We start from the raw sequence: 12,800 nt of genomic DNA on the forward strand, positions 1-12,800 counted from the left end.
GTCACCCATTTTGAGATGATAAACTTTCTTGTATAAGATGCGCTTCACATAAGAATTTCCAAACTGTATTAATTGAACATAATGTTCCATTAATTCACTTCCTGACACTTTTTTTAGGAAGATACTGTGGTATCTTCTCTTTTAGGAAGATGCTGTGGGAGCCGTTGGCCTAATTCATTTGAAGAAAATAAGATGTATTCAGGCTGCAAAACGGTTCTGGTTGTACAGAAAGGTTCTTTATAAAATGATAACAGTTCTTTATAATATGCTGAGCAAATGTGTTTTCATTTCAGAATATTGATCTCCATGCACTGACAGGTTGGATACCTGAAAGAATTGCTATGCATTCAGACAACCAAGCTTTCAATAAAGATGGTACTTTCAGAATGCTTTATCAGAGGTAGGCATTTTGCTCTTTTCAATATGATAGGAGTCTATAACTGGGAATGTATGTTCTTGATTTAAAAAAAAAAAAAAAAAAAAAGCATCTAAAATCACAATGGTCTGTGTCCTTGGCATGACGGTCACTTAGCACATGCCGCCTTAGAGTCCCTCTCTCCCCTTCCCTGTGGAATTCACTAGAGGAATAGTCAGCAGTGACTTTGGCAGTAGAATTTTATGCGATAAGGAGGATTTTCTGTTGGGTGTAGATCAAGGTTTCCTACTGTTAGTAGAACTGTAAAAATTAGCACTTCTCTTCTGTTAGCAGCTTCTGATTTGTTGTGGGGAACGGATGGACACAGATTTGAAGTCGAGGGGAATGGAAGCCAGTATCTTCCCCCAAGCTAGGTACTGGAAATAATATAAGGAGAAGCAGGGTTTTCCAACTTCATGCATGGAGCTGACTTCATAATGGAAAGAAATGTAGGAAACTGTCTGTAATGATGCTACAGAAGTTCTTGATAATGGGAGATTAGTAGATCTGTGAGGGCTAGGGGGTGCTATCTGTGCTCCTCTTGGGACCATGATGCTAGTCTTCAAATCTGGTACATCTTTCTTTCATGATAATGGCATCTTGGGTATAGTTTTCAACTGTACATTCCTTCTAGTACCCCCAGACTTGTGTGATTTGTCTGACCAGTTTCTGTTCTGTATTATCAGTGTACTAGAAAAGCGATCTTAGCTTGGCTAAAGATCAGACCAGCAAGATTTGTATACACTTCCTTTTTTTTTTTTTTTTTGTCAGTGCATTTTGCCACTCCTTTCTTCAGAGGATTTGTGATCTCCTTCCGTTTCCAGCAACTGTTGATGCAGTCTGAAAGTGTGGTTGTATCAAGTGTAGGTATAGATCAGTAGCACGGGTAGCAACAGTGAAGACACATCAGCGCATGTTTCAGCATGAGCTGTACAGGATACTTGAGTTGCTAAACTGTGCTAACCATGTCATCACATTTTCTCACTGTTGTTACACATGCTAGGTAGATTAAAGATAGCATGGGTACCCCAACCTGTGCTGCAGTCATATCCCTGGATTGCAAAGTGTTGGAGGCCATATTTACACTGATACAGGCAAAAACCATGCAAGCGTGCAGATGGCCATCATGGGAATGTGGGAAACGTACCTCTCGCTAACATACCTTTCACCTCCAGTTTTTTAAACTTCTGCCCTCAAAATTGCTACTTTTGTTTGACATTCTCTGTATATCTCAAAAATAGAGAGGATTTATATCATGAAAAATATCTTTAAAGAACAGCATAATCAGTATGAGGCTTCTCGAACACTGAGAAACAAAGTTATCTTTTTGTTCTGCATCCTGCACTTTTTAAATACTAAAAAAGTGTCACTTGGACTTTCTTTTCTTGGGTTTTTTCAATAGCACCTACCTCAGACAAGAGTACTTGTATCCTGCATCTGTAAAGCAGTGTCTTGGTAACAGAAAAGATAGAAGCAGAGTTTAGTTTACAATAAGTGTAATGTTACTATAGTCATTTTACATGTGCTAAATGCAACTAAATTCAGCAGTCTCTCTCTCTCTTTTGGCCAGATTTCATAAAGGAGATGTTCTTATCACAACAGCAACAGGAGTAATGTCTGAAGAGGAAGGGGAGAAGTGGGGTTTAGTTCCAACCCATGCATATGCTGTTTTGGATATAAGAGAATATAAGGTATCTAGTAAGATGATTTTGTTTAATAGGCTGCCTTTTGGTTGGTTCTAAGCATAACTGTCCAGTGAGACGGTGGGATTTTGCTGAGACAGGATGCTTGATTTTTATCTCTTTCAAAACTTTAGTGGGACAAAAACTAATGACATTCTATTTCTTAAGTCTTTAGCCAATCTCTTGCGTAAGAAGAACGTCCCAAAAAGATAAAGCAGGTGACTTTTTTTTTTTAAACTGTTCTTTTAGGGACATCGATTCCTCCAGCTGAAAAATCCCTGGAGTCACTTACGTTGGAAAGGAAGATACAGTGAAAATGATATGAAAAATTGGACCCCTGACCTACAAAAATACCTAAACTTTGATCCCAGGACAGCTCAGAAGATTGACAATGGTAATGTGACTTACAGGGATGCTGTCATCTCAAATTCCACAAAATTCTGTTTGTTTCTTAGCTAGTGCTGGTTAGAATATTAAAATAAGTTATGACTGCAAGAAACTACAGAATTTTTTCCAGTGTTTGTTTTAGGCAGTTGAGAGCTTGGAGGGTGTGGTGAGTTTTTTTGCATTTCCTTGTTATTTTTTTTCTTGGCTGTTCACATAGCAAGGGGAGAGAGAGAAACTATAGCAAAAGAAGGAAATGAGATACTAAACCATCTAAATGACAAAGGGATGGAAGTATTTGATTATTTTAGCCCACTACAGAATTAACTAATCACTCTCTGCAGCCTACCTGAAATCTAGTCAATGATAGCTTTCGCTGTGTTTTTAACTGTGGCAGGAGCGATGTCAGGGTTGCTGTGCTGTCCCATGTCGCCTCCTTTATTGTGCCAAGCTTCAGACTTGCACCCTCCTATTCTCGCCCACCACAACTTTGATTGTATATGAGTTCTTTATAGGGAGGCTACCTTTCTCTTGCTTGGCTACAGTTCTCCTGCTTCGGGTGTTCTGTGTCCCCAAGCCTTGTGGGCTATGTGTGTATAACACTGTCTGGGCCTACACCGCTCTGGCGCTCTGGCCCTCCGTGGCCCCGTCTCTTACAGGGCCCTTCTCTGCAATGCGGCCCTCTCATGGGCTGGGGTCTTCACCCTACCTTGAGTCCCCCTCCATCCCCTTATAGTCTCACCCAAACCACCGGTGTAATCAATAGCAAATACAAACAACAACCTAAACACAAGCCTCTTGGCTATAATGTAAACATAAGCTGCCTGGCTATAACAATGCTCAGGCCTACTGGGTTTTCTCTCCTACCGCTGTGACCAATGCTGCTCTGGCCTTCAAGTTTTTCCTCACTTCTGGCAAGGAGCTCCTTCCTCCTTAGCTGCTGGTTGGGGGCCTTGCCTCTGGCCTCCTGCCTGTGCTTTATATAGGGGCCAGGCCCTGCCCCTTTCTTCAGCTGGCTAGGCAGGTGTAAGCCATTAGCTCCCTTTGGTTGCCTCAGCAACTGGCACCTGAAGGGTTATCCCAGCACTTCTAGTAGCAGGCACCCTAGTGCTCTGCTACACTAACCTTGTATATTTGCTGGCCTTAGCATTTAATACATATTGAGAGGAAATATTGTTCACTAGTACACAGATGGATCTTCTGTACTTAATCAGATTTTTCCCTAGCATTCATGGTTAGGTATCCATGTATGACATATAAGCAACAGGTTTTCATTTCCTTTCCATGAAGAGGTTTGAGGCTTGCAAGTTTGCTTTCAGTTTTTTCTCCTTTATGCTATGCTTTAACAAATCCTTGGTTGCAGGCTGTTGCTGCCTGGAGAACTAGAAGTGGTCAGGATTTTTCTTTGACGTGCCAATAGTAGTACTACGTAATTCCCTAGACAAATAGTTTTGAGCAATGCCAGGTGTTGTCTTGGAGCACACCTTCCATAGGGAGATAGTGTGTTTTGTGCCTGGGAAATCAGCAGGGGTCTTGCTTGTGATGGAGCAGAATTGTTGCCAGTACCTGAATGTCCCAGTCACTGTTCAGCTTTAGAAACAATACAGCTTTTCTTCTGTATCCTCATTTGCATCCCCTTCTGTTCAACTTTGTCTATCATGTCTATCTTTTTGCTAAAAAAGACACACAGGCTCTGAATACCATGGTACCAAGTATATATAGCTGGTATATGGTATAATGAGCCAGGTAGAAAAAGCATTGACTTTTTCGCAGAATACCACTATTCTGGCTGTCTGGCTTTGATTTTTCAGGAAACATAGCAAATTGATCGGTTACTGGTGAATTATTGCCTGACAGTCCATCAGCTTAAATCTGTAGGCTCTGAAGCTGAGTTAATTTAAAGGGCGTAATTTTTTTCTGATTGGATTTGTATCTAACCAGTCTCACCAGCAAATGTGCATAGTCATCTTCTTCAGTATTAGGATCTTGTGTGGGTACTGTTAGCATATAGAGAATTTAAGGTCATTTCGTTTCTATTTCTGTCAACGATGGATGCAGTTGGGTGATGTGGGAGAACCTACTAATTGCGCATGAATATTATAATAAAGCAAATGCCGGTGTACTAAAGAGAAGCCAAATGGATGTTGAGTGAATAGAATGTCAGGGAGAGGTTTCAAATATTGCTGTGCTGATGGACTTTCCTATTGGGTGGGGGGGAATTGTGTTCTGGATAAGTGGCAGGCCCTTCTAATTAGGGCGACCAGATTATGGTTAAGGAAATCTGGGACAGAGTAAGGGAATCTGAGACAGGGGGCGCCACTGCATATGCATGCACACACCCTGACGCCATGGCTCCTAGGATCCCTGAGGGCAGACTGGGACAGCACAGAGGCCAGGGCTGGGCAGAAGCTGGACCCGGCAGGGAGTAGTCCCTCCTCCCTCACCACGTGTAGCCCAGGCCTCAACAGCGGCCATCCTGGCTCCCTGTGCAGGTTCCCTAGCCCTGGCTTACCCCACCCCAGACCTGAGGAGCAGTGCCCAGCCCAGCCTGCCCCCACCCACCTTCCAGTCTCTGCTTAGGAGGAGCTGGGCCAGGCACTGTGGGTGGCAGCAGCCTCTGCCTCTGCTTGCAGCAGCCAAATCCCAGGACTTCTGCTGCAGTTTACACAAACTAGCCCAGGAGCACATGAGTGACATGTCCTGGATTTCTAGTTCTAATGGACTTTTGGTTGAATAGGTAGAAAATGGGGAACTGGAATGGTCAAACAGAGGGAAACCAATAGCAGAGGGCAGCTCAGAAGTCATTAATATACTCATTTCTTCGGAGGTGTTGGGGATTCTCATGCTTCAGCTCAGTGCTCCAGAATGGACAATATCTTAATGGCCGAGGAAAACCAGCAGCCTTGCTGATAGGCACATACAGTAACCATGTGGCTAGGTCTTAGTACTGCTCCAGTTTACCATTCAAGCCTCTTCTGGAGGTTACTTTGACAAGAGGGAAAACATCTATATTAAGACTTGCAAGGAATTTAGGTTTTATACAGATCCCACAGTCTTTGGAATGAGGGTCATGCAAGATGAATAAAAACAAGGTATTATTTTAAAACAAACAGTGAAAAATGTTTTCTTTATAGGGATATTCTGGATTGCCTGGGAGGATCTCTGCCAGTATTATGATGTTATTTATTTGAGTTGGAACCCAAGTCTTTTTAAAGAATCTACATGTATTCACAGGTTGGTCCACAAAAACTTTTGATGTTAAACTCCCAACATTTGAATGAGTTTGGTTTTTAGTGCATGTTACACTGATGCTTAAAACAATAATGTTGATGTGATGCTTCCCTCCTTTCTGTACTCCTCTCAGTCCCTGGGATGTGAGCATTAGATAGTCAGGTTCTGAACGGAAAGGCAGAATGACCCCATTTAACAGCTATAGTCTGGATTATGTTTGAAAATCCTGTGCCCCTCCTCTGACCTCAGAGGAGGTACTCTGTTTAGAGATGTTGCAGGGTTAATCATAACCCTTGTGAGCGCACATGAACAGTAGAATTTTTACCTATAGGGACATAGGGAGCGAGAAAAAATCAAGCTCTACTGTGGCACCCCTACTGAACACGGCAGGGAAGCCCACAGTTGACCCTTGTGAAAAGGCAGAGCTCCTTAATAATTATGTCACATTGATTTTCCTGAAATCAGGCGGGAACTGGTCACCAAGTCAGGGGCGCAGGGAATACAGCAATGACAGCAGTCCTCATAAGATCAGTCCAAAACAGGTGATGACACTGTTAGATCATTTGGATGTTTTCAAGTCTCCTGGTCCAGCGACCTTCACCCCAAGAGTGCTGAAAGAGCTTGCCAAGCTCATAGCTGTGCCTCTGGCGAGGCTGTTCGAGGAGACGTGGAACTCAGGAGTTTGTCCCCCACTACTGGAAAAAGGCGAACGTGATTCCCATCTTTAAGAAGGAAAAGAGGGATGACCCTGCCAACTATAGACCGGTCAGTCTGACTTCGGTCCTGGGGAAGGTCTTTGAAAAAACTGTCAAGGAGGCCATCAACCACAAACTCACATCTGGTAGGGTACTGAAAAGCAACCAGCATGGCTTTGTAGAGGGGAGGTCATGCCTAACAAACCAGGTGTCCCTTTATGACTAACACCTGGACATGGGACAGGAGGTGGATGTCATCTACCTAGATTTCAGCAAGGTCTTTGATACTGTTTCCTATTAAATCATCTCAGTTAAATTGGAGAGTTCTGGCCTAGACCAGGCTACACTGAGGTGGGTTGGGAAGTGGCTCAGCGGCTGATCCCAATGAGTTGTAATTGATGGGGTGGCCTCATCCTGAAAGGCCATCTCTGGTGGTGTACCCCAGGGGCCAGTGTACCTCAGGCCCGTTCTCTTTAACATCTTTAATGACCTGGATGAGGGAGTAAAAATTGCAATGATTAAGTTTGCAGATGATACCAAGCTGTGGGGCAAGCGTACATCGGAGGACAGGTCAAGGATTCAGGAAGACCTTGGCAGGCTGGTTCTATGGGCTGAACAAAACCATGTAAGGTTCAACAGAGATGAATGCCAGGTCCTTCATCTGGGTAGGAAGAACCCTCACCATATCTATACGATGGGTGGTGGTCCACTGGCTGGCACTGCATCTGAAAGAGACCGAGGGGTGACAATCGACCAGAAGATGAATATGAGCCACCAGTGTGATGAAGTTGCCAACAGAACAAACAGAAGTCTGGCGTGCATCAGCAGATGTGTTGCCAACAGATCCAAAAAGGTGCTTTTCCCCCTCTATTCAGCATTGGTGAGGCCACAGCTGGAGTACTGGGTCCAATTCTAGGCACCACATTTCAAGAAAGATGTAGACAAGCTCAAAAAGGTGCAGAGAAGAGCCACTCGCATGATCAAGGATCTGGGGGACAGGCCCTATGAGGAGAGACTTTGGGATCTGGATTTGTTCAGCCTGAGCAAAAGAAGGCTGAGAGGTGACTTGATAGCTGCCTACAAATATGTCAAGGGAGACACCAGGACCTAGGTGAACAACTTTTCAGCAAAGTGCTCCCCACTCCCCCAGGAAGATGCCGATGCATTCCTTTTAAATCCCTTTGCTGGCTCCCTGGCATGGTCTTGTCACATTCAGGCTTCTTGTCTCCCTACTGAAAACTGTAACTTTTTTCCTATTTCTCTGAGCTGGTCTTGCCTTGTATCATCTTCCCCATGTTGCCAGCCAGTGAGAGTTCACCACCCTTGTTTGCCTGTCTGCCAGCTTACCAGAGACTCTTCACTCCCTTCCTCTCTACACACACTAGGCTTCAGGAACTCATCTGCAAAAGTTGCTGCCTTCTCCAACCTTAAACCAGCTTGAAATAGTCCAATTCTGCCACACTGCCTACAGGAAGACCAATTAATGTGTATATTAAGTGGGGAAAGAAAAGACAAAAATTGTTTCTGGTTTCCCAGAGCCCCCATCTGAACCTAGGTTGTCAAAGACTGCTTCTTGCCTCCTTGGAAAATACATCATGCACATGGCTGCTTACAAACAAATATGTAACAGGAATAATTGGGACCTGCTAATTAATGCAACATTAACAGTTTTGAATAAGAATTAAAGAAATGGTCATAGACAACAAAGGCCTATGTCTTTGTCTCTTCTGTTTGTTAGGCTGTTTAAAGGAGTTTCAGTTCTTTCTGTTTTTCTTCCACCTGTAACATCCTCTTCTAAGCAAAGCATGATGGTTTGAAACAATGATCCAGGCTGCTGCAACTAGTTGGAACAACTAGTGAATGTTTTATGAAATGTTCTGAATAAAAAAGTGAAGTGACCATTTTTTTTTCCCCAAACTAGCTATTGTATAATAGCTGGGTTGCAGTTTCTGGAACAATATTCTGGAACAGTGGTTTTAAGCCTGTAGTCCATGGACCTCTGAGGGTCTGCAGACTCTGAGGGGTCCGCAAAAGATGACTGATCAATCAAAAGCACATGAATACCCACACTTAAAATTCAAAGGGATCCACACCTCCGTTCAGAATGTTGTAGGGGTCCACAAATGAAAAAAAAAAGATGAAAACCACTGCTCTAAAAGACACGGGTTCCCTTCTAAATGTCAGTACTGACATCCTACGTGGCAATTATTTGCCACCTTCTGAGCGTGTCCAAAAGTGGGTTTTATCTTGTCCTTTGTGTTGTCTGTTCTCTTATCTGCTGAGCCAAACCACTGCTCTCTTCCTGATATAGCTTTACTGATGGCTTTGCTGCATCAAATACCAACCAGGGAAGGCATTTATTACATAGCCCTCTTTTGCAGCTAGTACCACAACTACAGCAATTATCCATTGCAGTTTGCTCAGTTTATCTTACAGGATTTGCAGGTAGGCTTAGAAATATGAATTAGCATCTTTATTAATCAAATTATTGGTATTTATTAGCACTTGGGATGCAAAGCAAGGTCCAGTGAAAGATGCCTACAGCCTGGCTAATAATCCGCAATACAAACTGGAGGTACAGTGTCCACAAGGTGGAGCTGCAGTCTGGATCCTGCTTAGCAGACACATTACAGACAAGGTATTAAAATCTATTCTGACTAAACCAATACTGGGGTTTCTTTCCTGTATTGTTTGTTGTAATTGAGCATGTGCATAGAGCTGGATACAAGGCTGTCTACTTCTCTGCTTTGTAATAAATGTTACTTTTGTGTTTTCTTCAAATGTAGAGAACTAAAAAAGTGACTTATCTGCATTGAATACATAAATGTATATAGTGTAACTCTCTCGTTTGGTCCACATATAGGATATGAGTAATATTGTGTTAAAATATATGCTGTTTGTCTAGTTTTATTCACAGTTCAAAAACTTTTGGTCGACATGTTAGACTCTAGCGGACTGATGGGCTCTCAGTGAAGTTAACTGAAACTTTTTTAGTCTTTAGTGGGAGCAGTCTTGGTGCTACCTTAAGCACCTTGGTGGATACAAATCCCAGATCAAGCCATGTGCTAAAACAAATGCAGTAATGCAAATTTTCGTTTTTTCAGTGCCTTCATAGCAGTCTGGATCAGTGTGCAACTCACCATAATCATCTCTTTATAGGATGACTTCGCTCACAACCGAGAGTTCATCACACTGGTGGTGTACAAAACTGATGGGAAAAAAGTTTACTATCCAGGTATGGGTACAACAGCTGCCAAGAAAAGTATGCTTGCAGTTTAATTAAGATGGAAAAGAAATCATGTTCAGAGTCATTCATGGGAGAGGGAGGGGTTTCAAATTTTGACATAGTGACTTTGCTTTTGACCAACATGCAAAGTCTCTGGGATGGATGTCTGTGCCATTGTTTTGTCTTTTCCTAGAATAGCTCAGACTTGCTGACCATTCTGATTTTCAGAAGACTTGCCCTGTTCCCAGAAGCTGCTGAGCTTAAGAAGAGCCTTTCTTGCTTTCAGTGTCCAAAACTCCCCATCAGGAGTTAACCATGCTTGATTTTTATGGTAATACTGCACTGTCATTGGAACCAGGCACAGGAGGAGACGGACACGCACTCATTTATAGAAGGGCTTTGCTAAGCATTTTACATAGGACCCGCACAGGAGGGGAAAGGTTCAAATTCTGGCCAAAAAGCATTAAGCTGCCTAAATCCCCTTCTGAATCTGGGCTTTAATTGTTTGTTAGTCATGTTCTCATATGTACATTGCTCTTGCCAATTACACTAGCCCATTGAGAGGTTTTTGTTTTGTGGCAACTGTCAGAAAGGGCAGATCCCATCATGTTCAGTGAACCATGCCAAGAAGCTGCTTTAGATTCCAGGCTGTTTCTGCAGTGAAGGTCCTTTGGGATCTAGGCAGATCATCATGTGTATTTCCAAAGAGAGAGTTTCATTAAAAGTATTTTGTTCTTTCTTGGTACATCAGTTGTGTCTCTGACGACTAGTATTAGCAGTAGCATTTATGTGACCTTTTGACTAAAAAGTGACCTCCCAAGTGGGTAAAGTCAGTCTTGGTACAGTAGAGGGATTATTTCATCTGTGCCTAAAAGATCTTCTACAAGGGGTTTCTACCCACAGGTAGATCTTTTAACTCAAACATAATATCTGCCTAGGTCTTGTTTTATCCTATGTCCTAATTTATTTTATGCTGCTTTTAACCCCTCTCACAGATGCAGATTGTCTTAAAGTATTGCAACAGATTTGTAGAGCTGCAGTATTATTTTTTCCACATCTGTTCAGATGGAACCAGGGCAATGCAATTTAATTGTTTGGCACAGAGACCAGGATTTCCCAAGCCTAAGCTTCAGTTTGTTACCCTCCCTCCTCTACACCCCCACCCACCTCCAGGCATTTAAAAGAGACCTAGTCCATGAAAAAAAAAATAAAGCCTGCTCCTATGCCTACATAAAGCCAGCAGCTAGATCCTCTAGATTTCAGTGGAGCAGAAATAAGCCTGAAGGAAAACCAAGGTGCCAATAAGAGTCTGAGCCTTCCTGACATGTTCTTAAGCACTGTCAATGTATGTCAGTGTATGTTAAATAAATTGCATAGTGATGCAGTCATTCAGATGGATCTCTTATACAGGTAGTCACTGGAATCCCGTCCATAACTGTAGAGCTGTCAGTCTGTGCTAAAAGCGAATGCATTATTTGAGGGGGAACAATACAAAAAGGAGAAAACAATGTTGTAAAACTTCATTTTTAGAAGCATCCATAATAGGTTTGTTTTGGGGTTTTTTTAAAGCCTACATCCTAGATATGGATTCCTGGACTGCCTTTGCCACGCCCTAAAGGGTATGTCTGTAAGAGAATTCTCTTAGGAAGGACTTCCTCCTTAAATATTTTTTTTTTTTAATGGGCCTATATAAAATCTCTATAGGAGCCCATTAAAATAGAGGTGTCGTACCTGATGACTCCCTTTGAATTCATTGGAACTTGGATTGGACCCTTGATGCAGGATTGAAGTTGTATTTCTCAGCATACCCTGGGAAAAGTCATTCTTGATTCACCACAAAGGTACAATATTATGCCCAGTTTCCCAAAAGCTAATTAGGCTTTCACTGAAAAGACTCCAAAACACATTCAAAAGAAAGCTAAAGATGCTGTTGTGTTTAAAATAGCGTGCCTGGATAATTGTAGTGTAGTCTGGTTGTTGTCTGTTTGGTGTTGGTAATCTAACTGCTCAGCAGAAAGTACACCGGTGCAAAATGGCTGATGATTGTCAACAACCCTGGGGGGTTTTGGTGATGTGGTAATATGCACTTTTTCCACCCCCAGCTGACCCATCTCCATATATTGATGGGATTCGGATAAACAGCCCCCACTATCTAACAAAGATAAAGCTGACCTCTCCAGGATCCCACACATTTACCTTGGTGGTGTCACAGTATGAGAAACAGAACACAATCCACTATACTCTCAGGGTATGTATTAAAGACAGCATGCAAACATATTATAATAAATTTACATTCACTGTAAAAACATATGGGGGAGACTGCATGACTGGCAGGGCTTTGTAAAATATCTGTTCCTTGAAATAATTATTTGAAGCTGTTTTATAGCAAGTATTTTTGGATAAATATATTTATTTTGGGGAAGGTGTGAATGATAAACTTGAAGCACTGGAAAAACGCAGACATTATGTAGGTAAGGGCTTTCTGGTTCTGTTTCTGTAGGGCAACATAATGTCACTGAGTTTAGTTGCATAATATTTAAGTCTATGGCCTTCCTGTATCACAGTTTTATGGGATTTTCCGAAGTAGTATCCACTAGGGACTAGGTTGAAAAGGTAAAAGTATTTTTATTTCTTATAAGTAAAGGCCAAAACATGACCCAGCTTTCACCGGCCTTGGATTTTAATTGAAATGGCTTAAAATATTTTCTCATTGCTTCTCCAACTCTTTGTTCACGGTGAAAATTAAAGGTCATTCTCTAACTGACGGATCCCATGCCAATGCGTTAAATGTTTCCTTTGCTACTGAAAGTAGTAAAACACAGCTCATACACACTGCCCCTACACTGACACTAAAATCATTCCATAGAATTGGTTGCATTTCAGTCGCATTTGTCCCAATCCAGCCCTAGGTTTCGTGCTTAAGTGCAGACTAGTTTGAGAAGCACTGCTGAAATGAAAACCCACTGTTCTAGTTTAGTTTCTTTTGCTGGTCCCTTTATTCTTTTAATATCCCATGACTGCTCACAAATAGTTAAAAACGAGAAACATTTAAAAGTACTGTATAAGTAGGGCATGTTTTAGAGTGAACAGAACTGCTTCCTGTTTAAATACTAACCTTGTTCCCCACCAAAAAACATGCTGGGAGGAGAAAAGGGAGGCTGTAGAGA

At 42.2% G+C, this 12,800-nt stretch overlaps 1 protein-coding gene across 4 annotated transcripts in view; it reads left to right on the plus strand.

Annotated features, from left to right (window-relative positions):
• CAPN7 (calpain 7) overlaps window positions 1–12,800 on the plus strand; it is a 42,754-nt gene that overhangs the window by 19,511 nt on the left and 10,443 nt on the right. For 3 of the 4 annotated variants that reach the window (XM_006258126.4, XM_014603201.3, XM_014603202.3), the window contains 7 exons: window positions 294–400; window positions 1,986–2,106; window positions 2,347–2,491; window positions 5,616–5,715; window positions 8,910–9,045; window positions 9,567–9,642; window positions 11,736–11,881. In XM_006258126.4, the coding sequence (XP_006258188.2) occupies window positions 294–400; window positions 1,986–2,106; window positions 2,347–2,491; window positions 5,616–5,715; window positions 8,910–9,045; window positions 9,567–9,642; window positions 11,736–11,881 (831 nt within the window). The remainder of the gene's footprint in view (window positions 1–293; window positions 401–1,985; window positions 2,107–2,346; window positions 2,492–5,615; window positions 5,716–8,909; window positions 9,046–9,566; window positions 9,643–11,735; window positions 11,882–12,800) is intronic. The other variant, XM_059728800.1, reaches the window with a different exon arrangement.

The sequence above is a fragment of the Alligator mississippiensis genome, chromosome 5 (assembly GCF_030867095.1).
Source record: "Alligator mississippiensis isolate rAllMis1 chromosome 5, rAllMis1, whole genome shotgun sequence".
Lineage (NCBI taxonomy): Eukaryota > Metazoa > Chordata > Crocodylia > Alligatoridae > Alligator > Alligator mississippiensis.